This window comes from Xiphias gladius, chromosome 12 (genome assembly GCF_016859285.1).
Source record: "Xiphias gladius isolate SHS-SW01 ecotype Sanya breed wild chromosome 12, ASM1685928v1, whole genome shotgun sequence".
Taxonomy (NCBI): Eukaryota; Metazoa; Chordata; class Actinopteri; order Istiophoriformes; family Xiphiidae; genus Xiphias; species Xiphias gladius.
This window is the reverse complement of record NC_053411.1, coordinates 13,652,783-13,675,474: the sequence shown is the minus strand read 5'-3', so window position 1 is coordinate 13,675,474 and position 22,692 is coordinate 13,652,783. Positions and strand designations below refer to the sequence as shown.

The window sequence follows — 22,692 nt, the reverse complement described above, 5'->3', positions numbered from 1 at the left end:
TGACTAATCGATTAATTGACCGCTTGTTTTGGCACTACACAGGTGCGTGAAGTAATACTGCTTGTCGTTTCTAGTTAGCAACATCACTTTTCTTTAATCCCGGCAGTTTGATTGCACTGAGTTGAAGACTAATTGATGAGATCTCTCCTTCTTTGCCTGTTTCACCATCGCAGAGACGAAGGACTGGGAGGAGGAGGAGGAGGAGGAGGAGGAGGGGTCTTCTGCTGCCGCCGCCGCCGCCGCCGCTGGGATGGGAAACAGGAAGTGGCCGTCACTGACACAGGAATGGGACCGACAACAGAAAACACCATCATGATGTGGGGAATGTCACATCCACTCGTGTAGCAGGAGACTACATCCTCCTTTCCAGTTAGGAAAAAGGATGAATTGTTGTGCCCGTGCTGTAATTGAGGCATCACGAAGGTACGTAGCTCTGCTTTTTTTTTTCTTTTTCTTTTTCTCTCCATTTTTAAATCACCCGTTAGGTCGGTTAACCTAGCTCACTGTGTTGGAGACTGGAGATGTGTGTGTGTGCGTGTGTCTGTGTGTGTGTGTTTCACCACCCGAGGCCGTCCATCCTCCTGCCGCTGCCAAATGTTGTGAACTCACAGGCATCATTTCGCATCCTTCTCTCTGCTTGGAACAGGTGCTAGCTAGCTCCTAGCTCCGGCCGCATTAGCTTGCGTGCTTGCCTGAATACAATTTTGAGGAATTTTTTTTTTTTTTTTTTTTTTCCACGCTTTGGTGGACGCAGGCCATCGGCTGCAGCCGAGAGGAAAAACTGAAGCTGCGCGACCCGACGGCCGCACGCAAACAGTGATGTGCTTTTCCGTGGTCGTTGACACCTCGCACTGCAGATGTAACGCTAAATGCGTGCGCGGCGAGCCGCCGAGCGTCTGCCGGAGCCCGAGAGGACTGTCTGTGAGGTTTTACTGCCATGCCGGCTGTGTCATGGTTGCTGTTTTTTTTTTTTTGTTTTTCACCATCAGCTTGTGCTTGTTCCTGTGCTTGTGCAGGCTGTCGTCTTGCCTAGAAAATTCAGGCAATGCAGCGTTGTCCTCCAAAAGCGAGATTTCCCCCATTTCATCAAATTAGTTTAGTGTGTATCTCAGTGTCAAAGAAACTAACTGGCAGGGCTGTAGAGGGAAAAAAGTTGGGTCATATATTAGCATATATAGTGGCATTTCTCTAACACTGAGGTATTGTTGTATAAAAGCAAACTACATAACAGCTGTTAAGTTTTGTTTCTAAATAACTTGTGAATACTAGCTGAAAATGACAGTTCCTCCCCATCTTCATGTAGCCGATTGATATTTACTACTAAGTTTATTAGTGGAATAATCAGTTGGTTGAAAAACAAAAACATATTCAGCAACAAATTTGATAGTCTAAGTCACTTATAAGGCAAAAGAGGCAAAGACTCACTGGCTACAGCTTCACAATGGGAATTTTTTGCAAGTCTCTTGTCATAGTTAAATGAATGTCTTTGGGTTCTGGACCTTTTTCTCTAGGACAAAGTAAGTCACCATTTTCCAACAGTTTGTAGTCCAAATGATAAACCAGGTAATTGGGAAAATGTATTTATTTAATGTTTACTTATACAGCATGAACCACTGCCACGTACCACAGCTTTTACAGCCCAGGCCAACTTGCAATGGCCGTTCCCATACCTGGCAGATGGATCAGTAACAAAAACAAATGTTTGTTGACGCTTCAATATTTTTCTGACATCGAGGTTTTGTTTTATTAAATAAAACTGCTTATAATTAAGCTACTTTGGCTGAAGTGTGATAATAACTTGAAAAATGAAAGTTGACCTCCCATAATTTTGTAGTCTGTTGGCATTAACTACATAAATTATAAATTATTTCCATATCTAAACATATTTGATGACTGGTGTTGACAGTAGTGCTGCAGCTAATGACTATTTTCAATATTGATGAATCTGCTGATTGCATTTTTGATTAATTACTTAGTTGTTTGGTATATAAAAAGCCAGAAAACTGAAACATTCCCATCACAAGTTCCCAGAGACTAAGGTGACCTCTTCAAATATCTTGTTTTGTCCAACAAGCAGTCCAAGCATCCAAAATATTCCATTTAAAATGATGTAAAACAGAGAAAAGCAGCAAATACTCACTCACATGACAAACAATTTTCCAGTTATAAAATAGTCGATGGCCTAATCGTTTCAGCGCTGGCATACAGCATGTGGGGCATATGAGGTCTAGGGACTCTTGTGTAGGGTGAGCTGGGATGCTGTATTTCAGGCTTGAATGTCTTATTTCATTTCACAGAGCCCCGGGAACTAATGAAGCCTGAAAAACAAGCTGGCCATAACACTAACCTTAGTGTTAATGTTAACCATAAACCTGAGTGAATTTTCCCCTACTCTTTCCTTCTCACTCTGTTAAGGTATTCACTTGTACATCAATGATTGATGATTAGCCGTCCGTCCTGTTACAGCAGGATCGGACTTTGTGGTATTTTTGTTCTTTCCACCCAGTGGTTAGTGACAGGTCAAGCCAAAAGCGCTGCAGCGTTCCTTACTTGATTTGCTTTCCCTGTTGGTGTAATCGGCGCCCCTGATTGTGTTATGTTTGTCCGGGGCCTTTGTTACCGTTCTGTTAAGCCAGGCTTTAGAGATTTCATTCACAGTCAGACAGTCGCGACATCTCATTCAAGCGTTTCTCTCCCTCCCCTCAGGTCACACATTCAGGTCACAGTCTCCTAGATCACCTACAGTTTATGTCCGATATTGTTCATCTGGACGGACCAGCAAAGATAACGCGTTTTTGAATTTTGCTAAATCACTGTCTTGGCTTTGACCTCCTTGTACCTCTTAGTTTAAAACATCAACCTGGACTTTACATCTACAAGTGATGTTCTTAATAAATGATAAGTAGCACAGAATTACAGCAAATTTCGATACTTAAATCGACTTGTAGTGATGGATATTCATTATTTCACCATTCCACTTATTTCTTTTTTCACTGGTCTGGTAGATTTGAATTAAACTCTTTTCTTATTCCAGGATGTATCCACTGCTGTCTCCCAAGTAGAACTAGAATTGCACTCAGAGAAGCACAGACCTCCACCGAGGCCAGTGTCAAACAACGTACACAGACCCCGTAGCAAAGATTTATTGTAAATGATCCGGATCTTCCGCAAAATTTAATGCGTTCTTCTCTGGCCCGTGCCCCATCCCTCCACCAAGTTCGGTGGAAACTGGTTTAGTACTTTTTGTCTAATCCTGTTGACAAATAAACCAACAAACAAACAAACCAACAAACGGACACGGGTGAAAACATAACCTCCTTGGCAGAGGTAATAATATTCCCAGACTGGCATAGGCTGTATGAAATTGGTAGCTGACAAAGGCTCATTGACCCCACACACACACACACACACACACACACTCAAGAATGGTTGGCTGTATTTCTTTTCTGTTTTTTTTTTTTTTTTTTTTTAGGACATGTATTATTCATTTTTTCAGCATTCATTTTGAAAAGTAGGTACGTCCCCTGTCTTTAGTCAGGCCTGTTGTTTTTACATGGCAGTATCTCCCGTTCATACAGCAGCATATTGACTGATATTGTAATTTACATGATGCAAATTCCAGGTCTCCATCGTACACGTCTTTGTGAGACTCTTGCAGACACACAGTACACGCACATATTAAGCGCCAGAGCCAATGATAATTTCACTGCTAATTAACCTGTTACTTTTTGCCATTAATTGATGACTCATGTAATCTGTCGAATATCGAATGTTATTATGTCAATTTGACCAGTTTGTTTTCTTACTTAGTCTCATCAGCAGCGAAAAATTCAGATCTTTCTTCCATAGTAATAAGACACAGAGACAAGCAAGCTCATCTTAATTTGTAAAAGTGTAACCAGGATATGCTGTGCATTTTTATTTGATTATGATCCAAAATGATCGGTTGTCAATCAGAGCCTGACCAGTATTAGATTTTTGAGGCTAATACTGATATTAACATTGAAGATTTCATAAGATCTGATAACTTTTTATTAGCCGATGGTACTTTTAAACAAAAAAATAAATGCAACACATAAACATTTTATGAGGGTCCCTTAAATTTGTTATTAAAGGAAAAACAATTTTTTTAAAAGATACATACGACTACTGATATTATCACTGATATATCAGTGATAAACTAATATAATCAAATGTACGATTGATTAAATCTGTCCATTAGTTTATTAATCAACGTTACCAACATTTCTGCTTCTGTATTCAGGAACTGTCTGCGGTACATATTTATTATGTCTTTATTGGTACTCATGCTGTAACCAGCACCTCTATTAATCTGGTGTGAATTCACCGTAACAAGACTGCCTATGTACTAACCTTCCCCCAAACACAATGTGAAACAGTTAGTTGTTTTTTTTTTTTTTTTTAAGGCTTGGCAAACTTCATCAAAAAATTACCTTTAAGCCAAAAAAAATGTGAAATTTTTAGCTTAATGTAGTTTTTGACGTCTTATTAACTTAATCAACAAGTCGATTGAGTGTTAGCCAGTCGCTATATTGATAATTGCTTAATTGTTGAAAAGAATTTTTCAAATAAAACTAGTAAAAACATTTCCTGAAAATTTAAGAGAAGACTTTATTGATACCCAGAGGGGAAATTCATAATTTAATGGGGAGTTTTACTTTCTTCCATATATTACGAACTGAATATCATTGGATTTTTTAACTGTTGGTTAGCTAAAATACATAATTTTAAGTAGTCACTTTGAGCTCTGGTAATTTGCAACGGGCATTTGTTATAATTTTTTAATTTAATAGACTGAATTATTTAATGAATAACTATATCGATTAAGATTTAGTTAAATCCACTGACAGACCTTATTTCGTGGTATTTGCATGATTTCCTCCATAAACTGAATATGTGTGTGTTATTTCTTCAGTCATCACTACATGACTGCGCAGCTTCAGCAGTTTGTCAGTGTTAGGGATACTTCTGATCAGCTCCACATTGCCGAGGTTCCAATAATTGTGAGGAGTGAAAGCTCCCCGCTGTGTTGGAGCTGCAGTACGGTGGATGTTTTGCCACAAAGCGACCCATGTATCGACCGCCCGCTTCATTTGACGGATGTGTGTCAACGTATTGGCCCCGTCTGTGGAGGAGGTGTGAGCCCTGTCGGTTAGAGGGAGGACAAAATGCTGAATCACATCCCAGCAACGGTCGCCTGGGCAACACCTCCATAGTGACCAGCCGGAGGAAGATAAGGCCCCTCGCTGCTCGACTAGTTGTGTGACATCAGCAGACCCTGCAACGTTTTGCTCCCTCACCGTTGATTATACCGCTGTTATCGGCTGTCACACACACACACACACACCCACCCACACACACACACACACTCCTCCCTCTCCTCATCTTATCCACGTCCTCAAACGGCAACATGAAATCTGACTCGCAGGGTAGAAACTCCCCGGTATTGAACAAACTCTAGTCTTCTTGGCATAATTGCTGTTTTGGTTTCTGTTTCAAACTACAAGGGGGAAACATGAACAAACACGTACACCGCAGACTGCCATAATTACAGCTATCAAATGTCACCAGCAGAGAGAGATAGGAGGAAGGATGACAAGTCTAATTAAAGCAGACCATCGTTAAGAGGCTCAGCAGCACAGTTCATTTGAAATCGGATCAGTCTGAAAAGATAATTACACACCTTTATGTTCTCACTCCAATTTGTCCTGGTTAACATTGCTGCATGAATCAGCACTCCCGTTGTGCTGTTTCCTTTAAGCCCAAGAATTATCACAAGGGCTTTGTTTGAATCCAAAAGACAGTGTTGTGTGGCTAAGCAGACTGGTTTAAATTTCGGACTGGTGAAAAGTCAAATCACGGTGACTCTGCTTTTTAACTAGAGGCCAAAGTGCAATAAACAGTATCACATGAGTTCAATCAAAGCTCTCTGCCCTCGACGCTGACTTTTGTCTACAGGCTGAATTGAATTTCCTGGCCACGCTGACCTGCTATAGCTCAAAGGGAAGTCCTGTCTCATGGTGAATCTCTGTGATTGTTGGCGCAGGAAAAGTTTCTCTTTCCTCTTTGCCTGCATTATGGACTTTGTGCCAGCGAGGATTACTCCTCTTCAGTTTTCACTGTTGGCGTTTGCAGGGGGGCTTTTGTAGTCGGCCAGCCTGTAGTTTCACTGTCATAACAATGTGTCAGATCTTATTTGCCAGTGGTGAATGACCCTCACTGCAACAAAACATCTGAAGTAAAAGGCCCAGTGCGGTTGCAAGCCAATTTTAAATATAACATTGATCGGAGTTTGATTGGAGAGCACTAAATAAGTTTAATCGAGATATGTGATGTGGGAATCTATACTACATGTGTAAGTGAAGTGTAAAACATGTTGCACTTCTGTCCATACCCCGAGCGATTTCACAAGACGCCTGTTGTCTTTGAAAGCTGAGGAGAAAAACACCTGCTGTGACACCGCTGATCGGTGTGTGTGTGTGGCCAGAAATGCGACATGCCCGGCGGGTTCAACCCAAAGAGAGCAGTGCAGGGAGCAGCTCTCCGAGCTGTGGGAGTCGGTGCGGATCTACTCTTTAAAGCAAACGTTAGATAGGAAGCCCCGTAGCAGTTTTGTTAGCTGGTGAATCAGATCGTTGATGCATTTGATGATGTTTTTCAGCGCTGCGGTCAAGCCACAGTGCTCAGCTCAAAAAGCATTAGAGACATTCAAACTTTTAGACTTTCCACTAGTTAAATAATATCTGTGCTGCCCCGAAACTCACTATTTTTTAAAACATACTTCCCCTCTTGTTGAGAATCCATTAGAAACAGCCTTTTATTCTCTCAGTTTGTCATACAAACTGAACATACACTTTGCCTTCTCTTGTTGAAGCATTCGCTTTTCATCCTTTCTGTATTCACCGGATAAAGGGTCCTTTTTTTTTCCTTTTTTTTTTACAGAAGCAGTTTTCACAGAAGAAGAGAAATCCTCTTCCCTAAATCGAATGAGCTGACCCCAGCTGTTTTTTTTTTTTTTTCTTCACTTCCTTTTCACTTTAAATGTCCACACTAACACTGCAGGGAAAAAAAAAAAAATGAAGACACGACAAATGGTGGGAAGTCAAGTAGGAAACAAGTAGGACATCGAATTCACTCTGGTTGATATGTGGGGAGCTTAGAAAACTATTAGCCCCAGGTTTTTTTTCACAGAGGTACAGAGGACTATGGAGTCACCTATCAGACCGTAAAGGATTAGTGAAGATCAGTCAGGCTACAGCACTTCAGGACATTAAATGTTTCTCTTTCTTTATTACTTTGTGACTTATCATGCCCCCTTAGGCTGATATCCCTAAAAACATACTCCAGTAGTCTTTAATTTTCAAGCGTCTTTGGACTGTCATTGTGCGCAGACTGGCGGGGGTCATCTTAGGTCAAATCCGTCACTGCCGGAGCCACGTTTGTGACGACAGACTCTGGTGTAGTTTTCCGGCTTTTCCACAAGGGGGCGAGGTTTGAGAGCGGGCGAATAGCTTTGCCTAGATGCTGCCCCGCTCCCCCGTGGCCCAGCAGCATTATTATCGCGATCATCCCCTCATTGTAGGGAGGATGTCCATGTGCCATTTTAATCCCTCGGTCTATAAATACACACCACTTGGCCGGGCAAACAGAAGTGGTTTTTTGTTATATCACCACCGCCACATATCTTGATGTAAAATTTTGTACGCATTGTCCGAAGGAAACAAACAAGTTAAGAGTTATTCGTAGCTGTATGCAGTATCGCCCAAGTGCATTATCAGAGGTATTGCACTTTGGCAATAAGCCAAACTGGCCGAAACTCATCCAGTCAAACCAGTCTTCAGCGATCCAGTGGGTCTACATTATCTGAATTAACATGATCTGATGTCATCAGTCCATCAGGGTCCTGCCTTAAAAACAGTATTCTTTAATTATTCCTGAATTATTGGAAACTTTATTCTCCACATGTGTTGAAATTATTTAATGCCTGTAGACATATTTCTAATTTTTGCATGTGCACTGATTAAAAGGCTGTCTAGGGCACAGCAATAATCAATTGGAATGAATTAATTAGGAAAATATATATTCCGCACTGTCCTCCTTTACCCTCAAAATTAGTGCCAAATGACGTACTGATTTCCAAGAAATTTATCCGCGATTGCAGATCTGTAAAATAAAGCTTTACAAAAAAAATTGTGAGAAAAGAGCTACGAAGGTAAGAGTGAGAGAATGGAGGCTGTTTAATAGCCAAGGTATTTACTTTTTTGTCAGGTGTGGCTAAGAAACCCAAGCAAGTGTGAAAAGTAATCATTCACACTGGATTTGTTGATCGTCTAGAGTCTACAGTCAAAGGTCAAACGTGATTTTCTTCTTCTCCGTCCATCTCTGGTCAAATACCCAAGCATTTATTCTCCACGACTCTGATTTGTTGCTGGCATGGAGGGTTGGGGCTCATGAGTTCAGTTCGGCCGACCATCGTCGTTCATCTTATCCTCCATATTAGCCACCCTGACAGTCCACATTCATCTTGCAGCCTAATGGACGTCCCGAATCAAACTGTCTCTTACCTCTCAAGGTTAGCTGCAGCTTGGAGATGTAGCGGACTCTGTTGTATAATATGTGTATGTGTGTGTGTGTCTGTGTTGCCTGGAATTTTTTATAAAACAGAAGAAAACTCGCAAAGTAGTAGACAAAAATGTATGTGGGTTTTTAAAGAATAAATACCAAAGGCATGGTCTTTCACAGCGTTGTTCACTGATACGTGAAAATGGGAGGCAGTGATCTAACAAACAGTATAATATTCAGTTTGTTCAAATACGGATTTCTACACACATTAGAAAGATAGAAGAAAGGTCAAGTTCTCTTTGTCACGTGTAGGAAAGTACTTTGTAAGGACTTTGTGGGCTTAATTTGGCTGTTTTGGTTCCCTAGTGAAGGTGCTGGTTGCTTCATCTTCGAAAAGACCGGGACAGAAACGTAATGGATGGATAAAATTAGTGAATGTGTGACAACATTGTTACATTTCAGCTTGTATAGCAAGTTCTGGTTTTCAACAAACTTGTCGTACTTGGGTTTTCTGTTTTTTTTGTAGTAAACTGTAAGCTGGTCTGAGAACTAGATCTGGCGCCTGTTTGTGTCTGTTCTGCTTTTCAGCTAATGACAAAGTTGCTTTCTGCTGGACTATATATATGTTTGTAAAACAATAATCTCATCCATCACAGCTGCACTGTGTCCATCTGTCTTTGCTGTATGCACGTTAACAACCCACCCCTACTCATCAGTGTACCCGATAGACTCACTTCACCCTGTAGACTCTATGATCTAGCCGCCTCACAACACGGTGTGTATATCTCCACCACACCCTTCCTCTCTCCCTCCCTCCTTATCATCCAGGGCATCGGCGTGTTGCTAAATGGAGTCGGAGCAGCTGTACCACAGAGGCTACTGCAGGAACAGCTACAACAGCATCGCCAGCGCCAGCAGCGACGAGGAGCTGCTGGATGGAGCCGGCGTCATCATGGACTTCCACACCACTGAGGACGACAACCTGCTGGACGGAGACGCTGCCTCCCCAGGTAGGGAGTACGGGATACTTCCAAATACCTCACCCAGCAGTTTTATTGGTCCCAAATCTGCTTCTCTTGAGCTTCCCCTCCATGACCCAGGCTTGATGAACCCCAGCCCTCACGACCCAATCAGATAGCATCTTTCCTTGAAATCTTGCTGAGCTCCCCATCATGCCCTGACCTCGCTCTTGTCGCGTATTCAAATCCAAATATCGACTCTCTTGTGGTTCATGCTTGGCCAGACGGAGCGTGGAAATGCTGCTCTGGTTGTCAGTCACCCCACCGCCGATGTCAGGATGCATTAAGTGTGTGTCCGTTTGTGTGTGCCGCTGTCGTGAGACACAGCCGCTCTGCCATCTGCCCCCTCGTCTTCTCCATCCACACCCATCAGCTGCTCTACATGCTGTCTTGTCACACCCGGCAAGACACCTGCTACCCAGCATCCATTCAAGATGATCGTCCTCACACATGGTTATAAACCAATAACCGATATTTAAGTAGAAAAGGAAAATGGCTATAGAGCGAAAATCACTTGTTTGTGACCTGCTTATGAGAATATGTGAAACATTCTCATTTCGAAAGACCGCCTTCAGAGCTTTCAGCCGCATTTCACTGTCTTCATTCAGCCAATAGAGCTGGCTCAGCCGACCTAAGTAAGGAACTTAAGTCACGTGAAAGAAGTTTAGGTGATGGCCAGTAGTTCTGAGCATGGAGGTATGGAACCAGACGACCAAATGTCAGAATCTCTATAGACATTAATTTACCTGTTTTTAATCAATCTATCTAAGCATATTTATTCTTGTTGTAGTTATTTACAAATCCATTCATTCATTTGTGAGGTCTTCTTAATCCCTCTCTGTATGTTCCATTTAAAGATCAATTAATACGTTGCTCTATAACCATCTGTAAGGCTCTCTAAGGACTCCAGTTTGTTTGTTTTTTATCATTTCAGGTTGTTGTTTTTTTTCACTTACAATCATTTGTTTGGTTGTCTTTCCTGTCTTGTTGTACCTGTTTTCTTCTGTCCATAACTGTGACTAATCTTGTACCAGCATTTTACTGTGCGTGGTGTCGCGGTTTTTATCTCCTGCCTCATGTGGATTTTCCTGTCTGGTAGCAATCAAAGAGTGGTGGTAGTAACAATACAGACACGTGGCAGATCATCTGTTTTTTGTATTCATAAATGCGTCATCGGCTGGCCGAATATAGAAGAGGTTAGGCGGAGCGTGCTGTGCAAGTGGTTTAATGATTTTTAGCTAAAATAAAACAGTGACACATTTATGATGCAGTTTTAAAAGAATGTGATGCGCCATTGCTTTTTTTGCTGAGTTAAAGAAGTTGGATCATTGTCTAATTCACGGTTAGACTGCTGAAAGTGACCTCTGCCAGGCTTCTCCTCGTCTGGCTGCCATGCTACATAACTCTAGTCGTACCGTACCTGCCATTCCAGTGCGGTCACCTGTTTCTCATTCATTCAGCAGCTCAGTTGCAATCAGACTGGTATATCTGGTGTCAACATCAACATCCGATCTGCTGCATCCTGTTTGTTCTTCTGAGTTTGAGCAAATATGCTGAATCCTCGGTTTTTTCCCCATTTCTTTAGCTTTGACTTGAAGCTGATCAAACAGAAAACACACATGATCCCTGCTCTCTTTGAATGCAGAATGAGCAGTGAAGTTGGCAAACTAGTGTGTTTACGCAAGGGATAAAAACACTCTTTCCTATTTAAACTATTTTTTTTTTTTAAGTGTCTGCTGAGCAGAGAGGTTATTTTCTGTCCATTTGAATTGGATAATTAGGATTAGCTGCCTTTATTTGATTCAGTTTAATGGTTTTTTTTTTTCTGCAGAGAGGGTTCAGAATAAAGATACAGTACACAAAAAAATACACATTTCTTTCAAACACTTTGATGAAAGTAAATTGGACTAGTTGCTTCAAGTGAACACAGACCTTTCGCTTGCACTTATTTGACTATTATCTGTCATTGTCTTTGCTCATGTGGAGCAACTTTCTTCAGTTTGAGCCTAATCACAGCTGTTCCTGTTTTACACTGACAATGTGGTACTTATAAGGTTGGTTTAAAAAAAACAAAAGCAAAAAAAACCAACATAATATTTCTGGTAAAGCGAACACCCAATGCTCAGAAGCTAAAAACTCGTTCACTCTAGTGTTCAGTGTTGCCTTTTGCACATATGTAAAAACTTACAATTCTGTGGAAAGGTTGCTATGATACTCAGAAGAAAGGCACATAAAACATCTAAAATTAGACCATTTTCTGAGGTTGGCATATGCACTAACGTTTTGATGGAGAAAGTTGCAATCCTTATAAGATAATGAGCGGCTGTGCCTGGAATCTCCAGTGCTTTTTCTTCTGTGCAGCACTTCAGCACTTCTGTTTACATGCAACCATAAGCTTGTGTTTTCTGTAGGAATTCTGGATTCTCTGAAACTGATAACTGACAAGCCGTCACTGGACTTAAATGACGTTGGCGGCATATCTGCCGACGTTGAAACAGCGCTACTAACCGCAACACTGTTGATTGAGGCTACAGGTTTAGATTAGGACACAGTCACAATGCGTCTGCAGCTGCATCTACAGGTTTACTCACAGAGTTAATGACCCATTGACTTCTGTGGTATGATTTGAATGTGCAGTAAAGTGTAGCAGTGATATACCTACTCTAGAGTGTAGACTATTTATTATTGAAGAGGAGACTGTGGGTGACCAGGCTATTCAGTAGGACACACATATAAATGACTCGACTGTATGAGCGACCATGCACAGAATTCTTTTATTTATATATATGCCTGGCTCTATTACATACAGTACGGACGTTTTGGACAAGTGCATATTTTTACATGATGTTGGAGCTTGATGGAAAGTGAGGGGATCACCAGAGTCACTAGGATTTATCATCTGGGGAGCTGTTGCAAATGACGTTGCTGTTTTTGGGATTTTCCAAAGTCTTTATGAGTTTTGTATTTTGTCTTTGCCGAATAACTGTATTAATGGCGGCATCAGAGGTTGTGTCAATATACTGTATGTGTTTTATTTGAGAGGGATTGGCTTACATTTCCATGTCTCCAGTCTCTCCCTGGTGATTAGCCTTTTATTCTTTTACTCTGAAACTGGACCTCTGGGCAGTTAACCACAAGAGGTGAAAGCACAGAGTAACCCTAGACCACCAACACTTATACTGTCATTGCTCCTACAAATACAGAGCGAGCGTCAGTGAAATGTTGCAACAAGCAGACGCCAAAAACACAACTGATGCTGTCATTTTTTTAAAACTTTTAATCAAATCTAATAACTACATTTGTAATAAGGTTAACAAACATGTACAGCTACTATTTGGCCTGTTTACAATCTTGCTTTTTAAATATTTTAATGTGTTATAAATGAAGTCTGGGCTTCACCTACCCGTCTCGTCAGTCTTGGTTTGTTTGTGACACCCAAACGTGCACTGACATTCCCCTGAACCAGTTTGGCTGCCAGCTGGTGTGATCTAGTGTTTCAGGAAATCTCTGGATGAATGTCCTTCCTTGAAGCTTGTGTGTAGCTTGTCACTGCCTCCCCGTGCTATTTTTACGTAATGGTGAGGGGTGGGTTAACAGGAAAACTTGTAAAGCCCTCCTCTCGGCTTAGTCAGCAGTGTGAGCAGGGGACTGGCTCTCTTCGTAGCCCCCTGGTGATTTCTGCTGAAACTTTTTGTTGGATTAGAAGGAGTACAAGAAACAAATGCATCGGTGCTTTGGAAAACTTTGGTTTTTGAACTGAAAGAGATTTAGTCTTGTTTCTTTTAACTCACTGGATTACAGAAACTTGAGACTTTCCCGTCTCAAACTTCACATTGTGGTTGTCCTGTCTTAACGTCCCGACGGGACTTGTTGTGGAGGGTGGCAGCAAACTATGGCTGACATCACCTGTGCCATTGCCTAGCAACAGGAACCCTGCTGAAAGGTAAGGGGCCATGAAGGTCCAAGGTATGAAAGGCTGTTTGTTATTTTATAGTAATTTTCAATTGAATTCAATTTTATTTATATATTACCAAATCATAACAGAAGTTATCTCAGGTTACTTTTCATGTTCCTTGAGATTACACAAACCAAGCAATACTGCCAAGAGGAGGAACTTGTTGCACCATATGTTGCTCCTGCAGTTTCGGCTTGTAGCAAAGCATCTCTGATGTTTACTGCATACAGTGGATGTCTGACCCCTTTTGGATTTTACCCATGAAATCTAGTTCTGAATGGTGTAACGGATGGAAGGTAAGGGGCGTTTCTCTACATAAGAGTCAGTAAAGTCTGTCTTGCGTTATGTCACAGATGCTATGAGATGTCCTGATGTTATCTCACATGTTGTTGTCTCATATCCTTCCTGTAGAGTCAACACAAGACAGGAGGATTGAACAACTGTCTTACATCGGAGCCACATTGTGCTTATTCTGTCTTGCTTTAGTTTATTTTCTCTTTGCATTGTGCAGGCAAGGCAGCAGTTGCAGTGGACTTTATTCCAATATAAACAAAATGAACATGGCAAATTTGCAAATGACTCCCACGGGAACGTGTATTTCTTGTTTGTACAATCAAAAAGCTCTCTTTCATTTCATCTATGAAAAGGCTAGATGATTTTGAGTTGAAAAGTTTATCTAAGGCTGTAACTAACGTTGCAGAGGTCTGAAATTTTCTCTCCCAATACATTAAACTAGGGTTTCTGCAGATACCCATTATCGATAGCAGTGCTCTCTTCTCTCTTCCAAAAACCGTTATGCCTCATTGCGTTGCGCTAATTGGGATAATTTTCACTCAAAATGAGCTCAGACCTTACGTACAGTAAGGGTAACATGAGGCCAGGGATTGCTGTGGCAATATAAAAAAACGGAGTCAGAGGCCTGACGTGACTGAATGAATGTAATTCTAGGATGACAGTGACGAAGAAACTATATTTAATGTGGATAGGTCACATCTGGCTGACAACTGATTTGCCTAATAGGATGCATATTGGCCTTAGACTGTATTGCCAGTGTATGGCAATGGTGCATCCCTACCTTCAGCTAATGATTATTTTCATTATTGATTAACTTGCAGAATACCCTGTTAATTAATCTTTTCTATAAGATGTCAGATGCTAAATACTAAAAAAAAAAAAAAAAAAAAAAAACTGCCTGTCACATGTTTCTAGAGACCAAGGCAACATCTTTAAAGTAGAAGTCGACTTATTATCAGCTTGTAGTCTGGCTCGGTGTCCTGCCTGCAATATATAAGATTGGTTATATGTCGTGAATAAATAGCCGGTCAACCCTGAATTCCGTATTTGTGGGAAAGATGTAGGAAAGAGGAACGGAGAAGGGATTTCACAGCCTCTATGAGAGATATGGGAGCCGTCTCACAGGAGAGCAAGTTGAACAACCGTGCTTCCCCCACAAAAACCTGGTGCAGTTGAATTGGGGAGTACTGAGCGGTTATTGGAGGCAGCGAGTTGGAGAGAAGGATTCAAATTATAATTAAAATTTTACTGCTTTTAATTATTTTAATTTAATTTGTTTATTTTTACGGGACAATAAACCTATGGGGAGCTATTAGTTAAATGTTAATTGGTTTGAAATTGGTTTCTAAGAAATGCTGCTAGGAGTTCCCTGAACTTTATTTTTCAAAATAAAAACACTAAAATTTTCACTGCAAATGTATATCTGCCCCAAATATCAGTTATGGGTCTCCTTAACTACTAATAATCGGCATCTGCTTTGGCCCTGAAAAACCATATTCAGCCACACCTACTTCAAAAGTATTGAATTCACTGTCAGATATGAGAAGGAAAAGTAGGGAACATTCACATTTGAGAGGCTGGAATCAGCAGTTTTTGGGCATTTTTCTTAAAAATTGTTGCCACATAATGTCGACCAATTTTCACAGCTTTTTTACAATTATCCACCTGACAGTGTAGCACACCTGTCATCGAGGGAGGTCCTCGGCCTGTTCTACTAATACTAAGCTATTTAAACTTCCACCTAACCTCCTTACTGTAACTCCCCTTTACTTGCTCAGAATGGAATATTCCATTATAGAACTCACCCCCCCCCCCACGCCATACCTAAACACACACACCTACCCCTGTGACCCGGCACCATGGTCTCTTCCATACAGGCAGGGCTCACTGATCTCCCCTAGCAACCAAGCAGGCAGGGCAGACTGGCCTGGTGTGATCGTCTTTCCTTCCGCGTGCGTGTTTGCGCGCGCGCGTGTGTGTGTGTGTGTGAGTGTGATGACATCATCAGCTCTCTGAGTCAGCTGCTGCAGTGGAGAGAGAGCGAGAAAGAAAAGGGAGGGGGAGGTAGAGAGCGCGCGCGCACACACACACACACACACACACACACTCGCTCTCTCACTCGCGCAGCCCTGCTTGCCTTTCTCTGGGAGACATGGCAGCGGCTGCAGAGACCGACACACACACGCACACACAACGAGCAGTGCGTAGCGAAGCCTAGCTTAGTTTAGCCTCGTTTCAGCTGTCAACATGGAGGAGGAGGACGCGGCGGCCGACCCCTATTTGCCCTACGACGGGGGAGGGGACACCATCCCCCTGCAGGAGATCCCTAGAAGAGGTGAGCTACATCCCCCCTTCTCTTTCTCCTCCTTCCCTCCGATTCCCTCCTGACGACGGAGGCCGTCCTCCCTTCCTCTTGTACAGCGAGTTGCTGGTAACCGTGTGGCAGGCAGGCGCGGTGCGGATTAAGCGAGCGCTGCCTCCTCAGCTGTTGGCGAGGCGTGGACACCGGAGAGCCGGTGCGAACCAAGGGGCTGCCCTTCGCTAAAGGCAACGCCGCGGCGCGCCGCTCGCTCCGCCATTCACCCCTCTGTGGATGATTAACCACCGGTGTCCGTGCACGTCAGCCGGAGATGAAAGATAAAGAACGGGCTCGTGTGGTGTGAAGTCTTGCGTTCGGGCCTTTGAAGCAGCAGCAGCAGCAGCGACCGAGGAGACCAGCGCGGGCATCCATTTTAATGTCCCCGCAGGAACACATGCACAGGCTGTGGCTGCCACATATGTGGATGCTCGTAGGGCTGCCCTGCGGGTTGTCAAAGCAACCTTCCTGCAGTGTGAGGACACCTGTTGGCCGGATTCAGGACGTCAGCTCATGTCACACACAACAGGGTTCAGGGGGTGAAGGCAGGCAGGCAGTCAGACGATGACACATTATCGTGTTTCTCTATCTTTCTTTTTTTAAACAACAAATTTGAGTTCTTGCATTGAGTCCTTGTTTGTCTGCTCTGTGCGGCCCCTCCGGGAGTTTTCCTCTCAGTTTTGAGTTGGTCGGCTCCTCCAGGCCTTGTTAGATTTTTACGGTGAGTGAGCAGGGACAAAAGGTCCCCAGTGAGTTTAGGACACATCCACTTTGTACAACGACCTCAGCCTGCAGACGGTCCCTACATCTAAGCCTTTATTTCCTCTCTCCTCGCGGAGTTTCCTCGTCTTTAGTACAGTGTGTGGTCCTCTCACAGCTTTTGAATTAATTGTTTCTCCTGCGGGCTACGTGACCAGGTTTCATTGCGCACACTACTCTCTCTTCCTATTCTGGCTGTTTTTTTTGCATTGAAAAAGCTTAACCCATGTATATTCTGGCATTTTTCATCTTGGCCACCATTGTGCTTTAATAACCAGTGAAAGAGAACATATAGTGTAAGTGGTGCGTGTGCTACTATTTTTGCAAAACAAAAATGGTCACTTTAGGAGGGTAAACAGTCACCTTAAGGTCATTTTCCTTAGACACTGTGGCCTTGTTTCAACTATCAAGACCAGCATGTCCTATATAAACACACAGGGGAAAGTTGTGAAGAAGCGGGCTTTCAGTCCGCAGGCTTTTTCGGAATTCGATCAGTTAATTCATCGCCTTTTCATGGGACTCTGCAGTGTCCCCCAGTATAGTCATGAGGCTGGCGTGGTCCAACGACAGTGCTCTCCAGGCTATAAGGAGGCTGGCGGGGTCAGTTTGCGGTGCTGATCACATGATGGCTGAGCAGACTAACCCTACTCCAACCCCGCTGACCCACAGTATCCCAGCCGGCTGTCTCTAAACCTCCCTGATCTGATTTACTCAACAGTAGTAGAGTAGACCTAATACACGGGAATGAATAGGTGGCTGTTAGACTGAGGTGACCCTGTTTTTTCAGCCATTAACAGTCAGAAATTTCTGAACAAACAGTCGGCCGATGGTCTTTTCCCACCTCATTGATCAGAGTCACACAGGAAGTCTGTGACAAATGCTGTTCATTTAGAGAATTGGTAGTATTGACAGTCAGCGTGCCTGGGCGTGCGCTGATATGGCTTTTTGCCCCTGATGCAGGCTGAACCGAATCGCAGCGTCACTGTGTAAAGTGCACAGGGGGAGGAAGAAAAAAAAACGGAAGCCTTATTTTTGTGCGTGTGGGTGTGTTTGTCTTTTGTCTGCTGTGAACCATTGGGAGGTCGGTGCTGGCGACGTGCTCTCGGTTTCTGTTTTTCTGTGGCGTCACCCTTGGATTGGCTTCGCGCTTCTGCCTCGGCTGATGGGTGCCAGTAGTGCGGTATCATCAGGAGGGGCTTGTTTGCTTTCTCATCCGTCAGTCTTCCTGCTCTGTTGTCTTCATAGCCTGGGTTATTGTCATTTCTCCTGCATGTAAGACTTTCAGATTCAGATATATTGAAACAATTTAATATTTTCAGTCAGTGTCTGCTACGAAGCACTCAGTTTTCACCACAAAGATTTGTTTTGATTTTTCATTGCTGGGCACTTGCAGCAGATATTGCACAAGTCTCTTACTTGAAAATTTTTGTACCATATTTTTTAAGTGTGTGTGTGTGTGGGTGTGTGTGTGTTTTTGGTTAGCATTTCTGCTGCTACAGTATGTTTAGCAGCATCATTTCTTCTTTTTTCTAGAGCATATTTTGTTCCTTTACAATTAAGTTTGTTCCACTTGTCTCATGAGTCAAATCATGAATCATCCACAATGGCCCTCGAGGGACAGTAATGCCACCGATACATGGATATGTGGCAATTTTTTGTCGTCTTATTTTAAATTCATGGATCTCTCCTGAATTTTCTAGAGAGTTGTTGCTCGAAGCCTGTTATTTTCTTACCCCGGTTACAAAATATGCACTTTTGTCACCTCTGTTCATAAATACTATATTTTCTTCTAATGCCAAACAGTAACTGGCCGAAATCAGGTGCATGTTAGCAGCGATTTATTTTAGTTTTATAAAAATTTGCAACAGGTCAGTGGTAGACACCAAGTTGCTCCTTATTAAGTAGGCAGGGATTTTGAATGAATGAATGAATGAAATCTTTCTTGCCCATTACTGAATTTGTTACCAGTGTACACCAGGACACACACACAAAGGTTCACCAAGATGGAGTTCAAAGTCATTACCATCACTCTCTCATACAATAGGTGCTTTGAAAGGCCTATTTAAAAATAAATATAAAAGGCAGTGTCTTCAGTCTATATAAATCCCTTTTATTTTTTTAGAAAACATTCTGGCTCTCTTTGTCTTGGCTCTGGGCATCAGAAACTCTGTGCTCAGAACACAAGAAATAGTGACTGGAACAGGCTGTCCAGTCCTTTCAGAGCAAGAGTTATTATGGTAACGCTGCTCTTACAGCAAAACTAACTCTCCAATATAGTTTTAAATCCTCTGGAAAGAACTCTGGAAAGAACTCTTACAAAGAGAAAAAGCCTCGCTAACTAAGTCCATCTCTTCTACCTTTTTATTGTGCCTACAAGTGCATAACTATGCAGCAAGCTGAGCACTCTTCCAATTAACGTTAAAGACAGGAGCTGTATTGAAAAAATTAAGAATACGATACAATAAAGCACGAAAACTGGACTCACCAGTTTTGTCAGAATCATTAAATTGTCCGTCATGCCAGGAACAAAACAAAGTATCACCAGTGAAAGAACAGCATTAAGTTCCCATAGTAAATCATGCATATAGACACAGTGAACAAGGGTAAAAGTAAAAAGAACTTAACATTTCACTCAGCAGTAAATTAACAGTTACTTAGAATGCTGTACTCGCAACACCTCAGCCTCAGACAGCTAGTATAATGGCTAGCTTGGTCGGCATTAGAAATAAATGGAATATCACAAATTACAATCTAAAGTCACTAAAGAGCCATGAGAAAAGGAGTACCCACAGATGATTACCCAACAATGGTAAATGTCAGTGAGTATATTTACATCTACGTTACTATCCTGGTTTTGAGTCTTATCCTGGTTTGGAACATGAAATACTTGGTTAGTCAGCTTCCTGTATACATGATAAGTTATTGTCCATGTTGCTGAACACCTGCGTAGGTGGAGGTTTGTCTTGAACTCTTACACACCAAGCAAGTCACTCATTTCTGTACAACCCGATTTACCTCGACAGTTAATGATGAACTCGGTTTGGCTGCCCTGGACTCTGTTGTATTTATCGTCCTCCTGAATATGGCTCCATCTGGGATATTTACATTTCTCAGAACCAAGATAAGGGCTTATCCAGTTTTCTGAAACCAGGATATGGTGTTTACATGTGAAAAGGAGACAGTGTTAGGTGCTACAGTTATAAAGTAAAGATGTATATTATCCTTGTACTTTGAACTTGAATATTAATTTATGTTGCATACCTACCTATGGTTTTCAGCTGAATCAGAAATTCATTGGTTTATGTTTCAAATTGATCAACAAATAAAACACACTCCATGCTATAAAATTTCGCAAACTGAGCAGTTGTACTTACAAAAATATTCTTACCTAATTTCCACAGAACAGACCTGTAAAACAGAGCTACTCAGTGTTGCACATTTTCTAACTTACTGCCATATAATTTACAATTTTTTTTCTTAAAAACTTGAATATAATGAGCAGGTACTTAATAACTGTAGCAACTAACGTTTTCTCAATAATTAACACCAAAGTGCATAGGTCTTTCATGGAAATATCCTAGTAATTTACAGCTAATTACGAGCTCATTTTCAGGAAATTATGGGGAACGTTTCCAGGAAATTAGCTGGAAAATATGGATGCCATAAAATTAAGCATTACCAAAATTTCCTTTAAATCAGATGGAGTTCCAAAGTCACAAAGCCCACTAGAACAAATGTTTTTTGTTGTTTTTGATAGGTCCAGAAAAGTTCATATACTGGTCCTTTACAAAAGCAGACCTCCATATCAGACTGCTACTGTTATTGAGCCAACAACTGAGTCATCACCATCCCACCTGCCCCTCACTCAAACACACACCGTCCATCCCAACAGTCCAGACTGCTGCCGTCACTCCGAAATCAAAATGGAGGACGATAGCATCAGCCTCCCTGCCGGGCCTTATACTCTCACTGCTGCTGACTCCACAACCACAACAGTAGTAGCTTACACGTTTCCTTTCTCCTAACGGGACAGGATATGTATCGGCTGGTCAGATGGAAGCTGTACTTGGCCATTTTGTCCCTGCCTCTTACAGAAATTCCCACCAAAGCGTTTTGACTTATTTCTCCTCTCTCACATCCCATGAAAACTTCAAAGGAAGTGATATAAGCTAATAAGCTGCACTTTCAAAGACTCTGTCGTGGTCCACATTTATAATGTGGGACGTCTTTGGGGAAACAGGCTTTATCCTCTGCTCGTGTCTCAGTTACTGCGGGAAAAAAACATTTTGCCAGTTTGCAGAGGCTTTATTCTAAATTGAGATTTATGTGATTTGATGTAAAGCAGCTTCTACTTTACACTGCTCATAAGCTGTCTCAACTGTTGTGGATGAATTTTCTGGTGCATTGAGTTGTGTAGCACATTTACTAAGAAAATGGTAAATGTGTAGTGGTTGCAGTGTAGTAATGCTATGGAAAGGATGCAGATGTGTTGGTGACAGTTTTATGATCTGTTTTATGGCCCTGGTTAGATCCATGTCGGGGATTTTCTGGTGTTTGATCCTGATCACAAAGGGTTAACAGCTATGAATGTGGCACTGTTTGATAGTTATGACCCTGTCGCAGTTGTAGTTGTGCTCAGGAGATTAAAGACATAAAGGAAAATATGTATTGTGGACTGGAATGTGTACGTGTAATGTTCAGAGGGATACAAGGTTTTCTCGGCTTAGTATTAAGCATGGCTTGCCACTCAGTTGGTATTAGTCTCGCCCACATTTCTGTATTCACACCTTTATCTTAAGCAGCGTGAGAGACACAAAGTCAAAGCAGTGCGGAGGCACTTTAGTTTCATATTGTTACAGAGCAGACTCGGTAGAAAATGACCTGCAGGGTGGCAAATGAACATATTTTGCTTTTTCGACTCTGCTGTATGTGCCACTTTAGCAGAAAACCAATTCTCATTTGTTGGTTACTTTTTATTCTGAAGTTGAATTTTTCCTGTAAAATAGTTGAATAAGCGATAAAAGTTTGGGATCTGTCAAACTCTGACTGAAGGAGCTTTCCAGAAGTGGTCAGTGAAACAATGCTTTTTTTTTTTCTTTCTTTTTTTTTGTGCTAACTTACTCTTAAAGACGCAGTGAATTACAAAATACATCTTTCGAGCTCTTACAATTGTCCCTATGATAATTTTTGTTGTCTCTCGGTATACTCTTAAAATGACCACCTGCCCATGTATTTCCATTTCAGGAGGAAATAAGTCATGTTACAGAAGCTAAAGATGCTCTAACTGCCCTTTCACTCTGAGTTACAGCACCACGGTTTCTTTGAATGTAATGCTTCTAACCATTTTTGTAAGACCGTATACACACTCACCTTGTGCGGGTAGCACAGACAGTCCCAGTAGAGGTATGTGCACTCTTTGTCCTTTTTTGTTTCATTTGACGGGGTCAGATTTAACTCTACTGTTAACGTTAACACACACAGTGATTACGCCCATGTTTAAATAGATTAATCTGATATTGCTGAATGTACACAGACAGGAGAAACACTCGTGTGCTTGTGATGTATCAAATAATTATTTGGACTGGTAGCACATATTTTCCATTCTGTTCCTTCGAACGCTCAAACAGAAGCTCTAACTGTTGCTCTGTGTCTCCCTTTCGTCATTGGTGCACACAGTACCGTCTTTGTGTTGCAGATGAAAAAGTATCAGATATTTGTGTCATCGC

At 41.9% G+C, this 22,692-nt stretch overlaps 1 protein-coding gene across 9 annotated transcripts in view; it reads left to right on the top strand.

Moving 5' to 3' along the window:
• Positions 1 to 244: 244 nt before the first annotated feature.
• Positions 245 to 22,692, top strand: part of clcn3 (chloride channel 3) — a 40,818-nt gene continuing 18,370 nt past the window's right edge. For 4 of the 9 annotated variants that reach the window (XM_040140577.1, XM_040140579.1, XM_040140584.1 and 1 more), the window contains exons 1-2: positions 245 to 423; positions 9,412 to 9,593. In XM_040140577.1, coding sequence (XP_039996511.1) covers positions 9,431 to 9,593 — 163 coding nt within the window. In that variant the 5' untranslated portion in view covers positions 245 to 423; positions 9,412 to 9,430. Of the gene's footprint in view, positions 424 to 9,411; positions 9,594 to 13,403; positions 13,546 to 15,937; positions 16,187 to 16,679; positions 16,929 to 22,692 lie in introns of those variants that run through there. The other 5 variants (XM_040140578.1, XM_040140585.1, XM_040140582.1 and 2 more) reach the window with 4 other exon arrangements.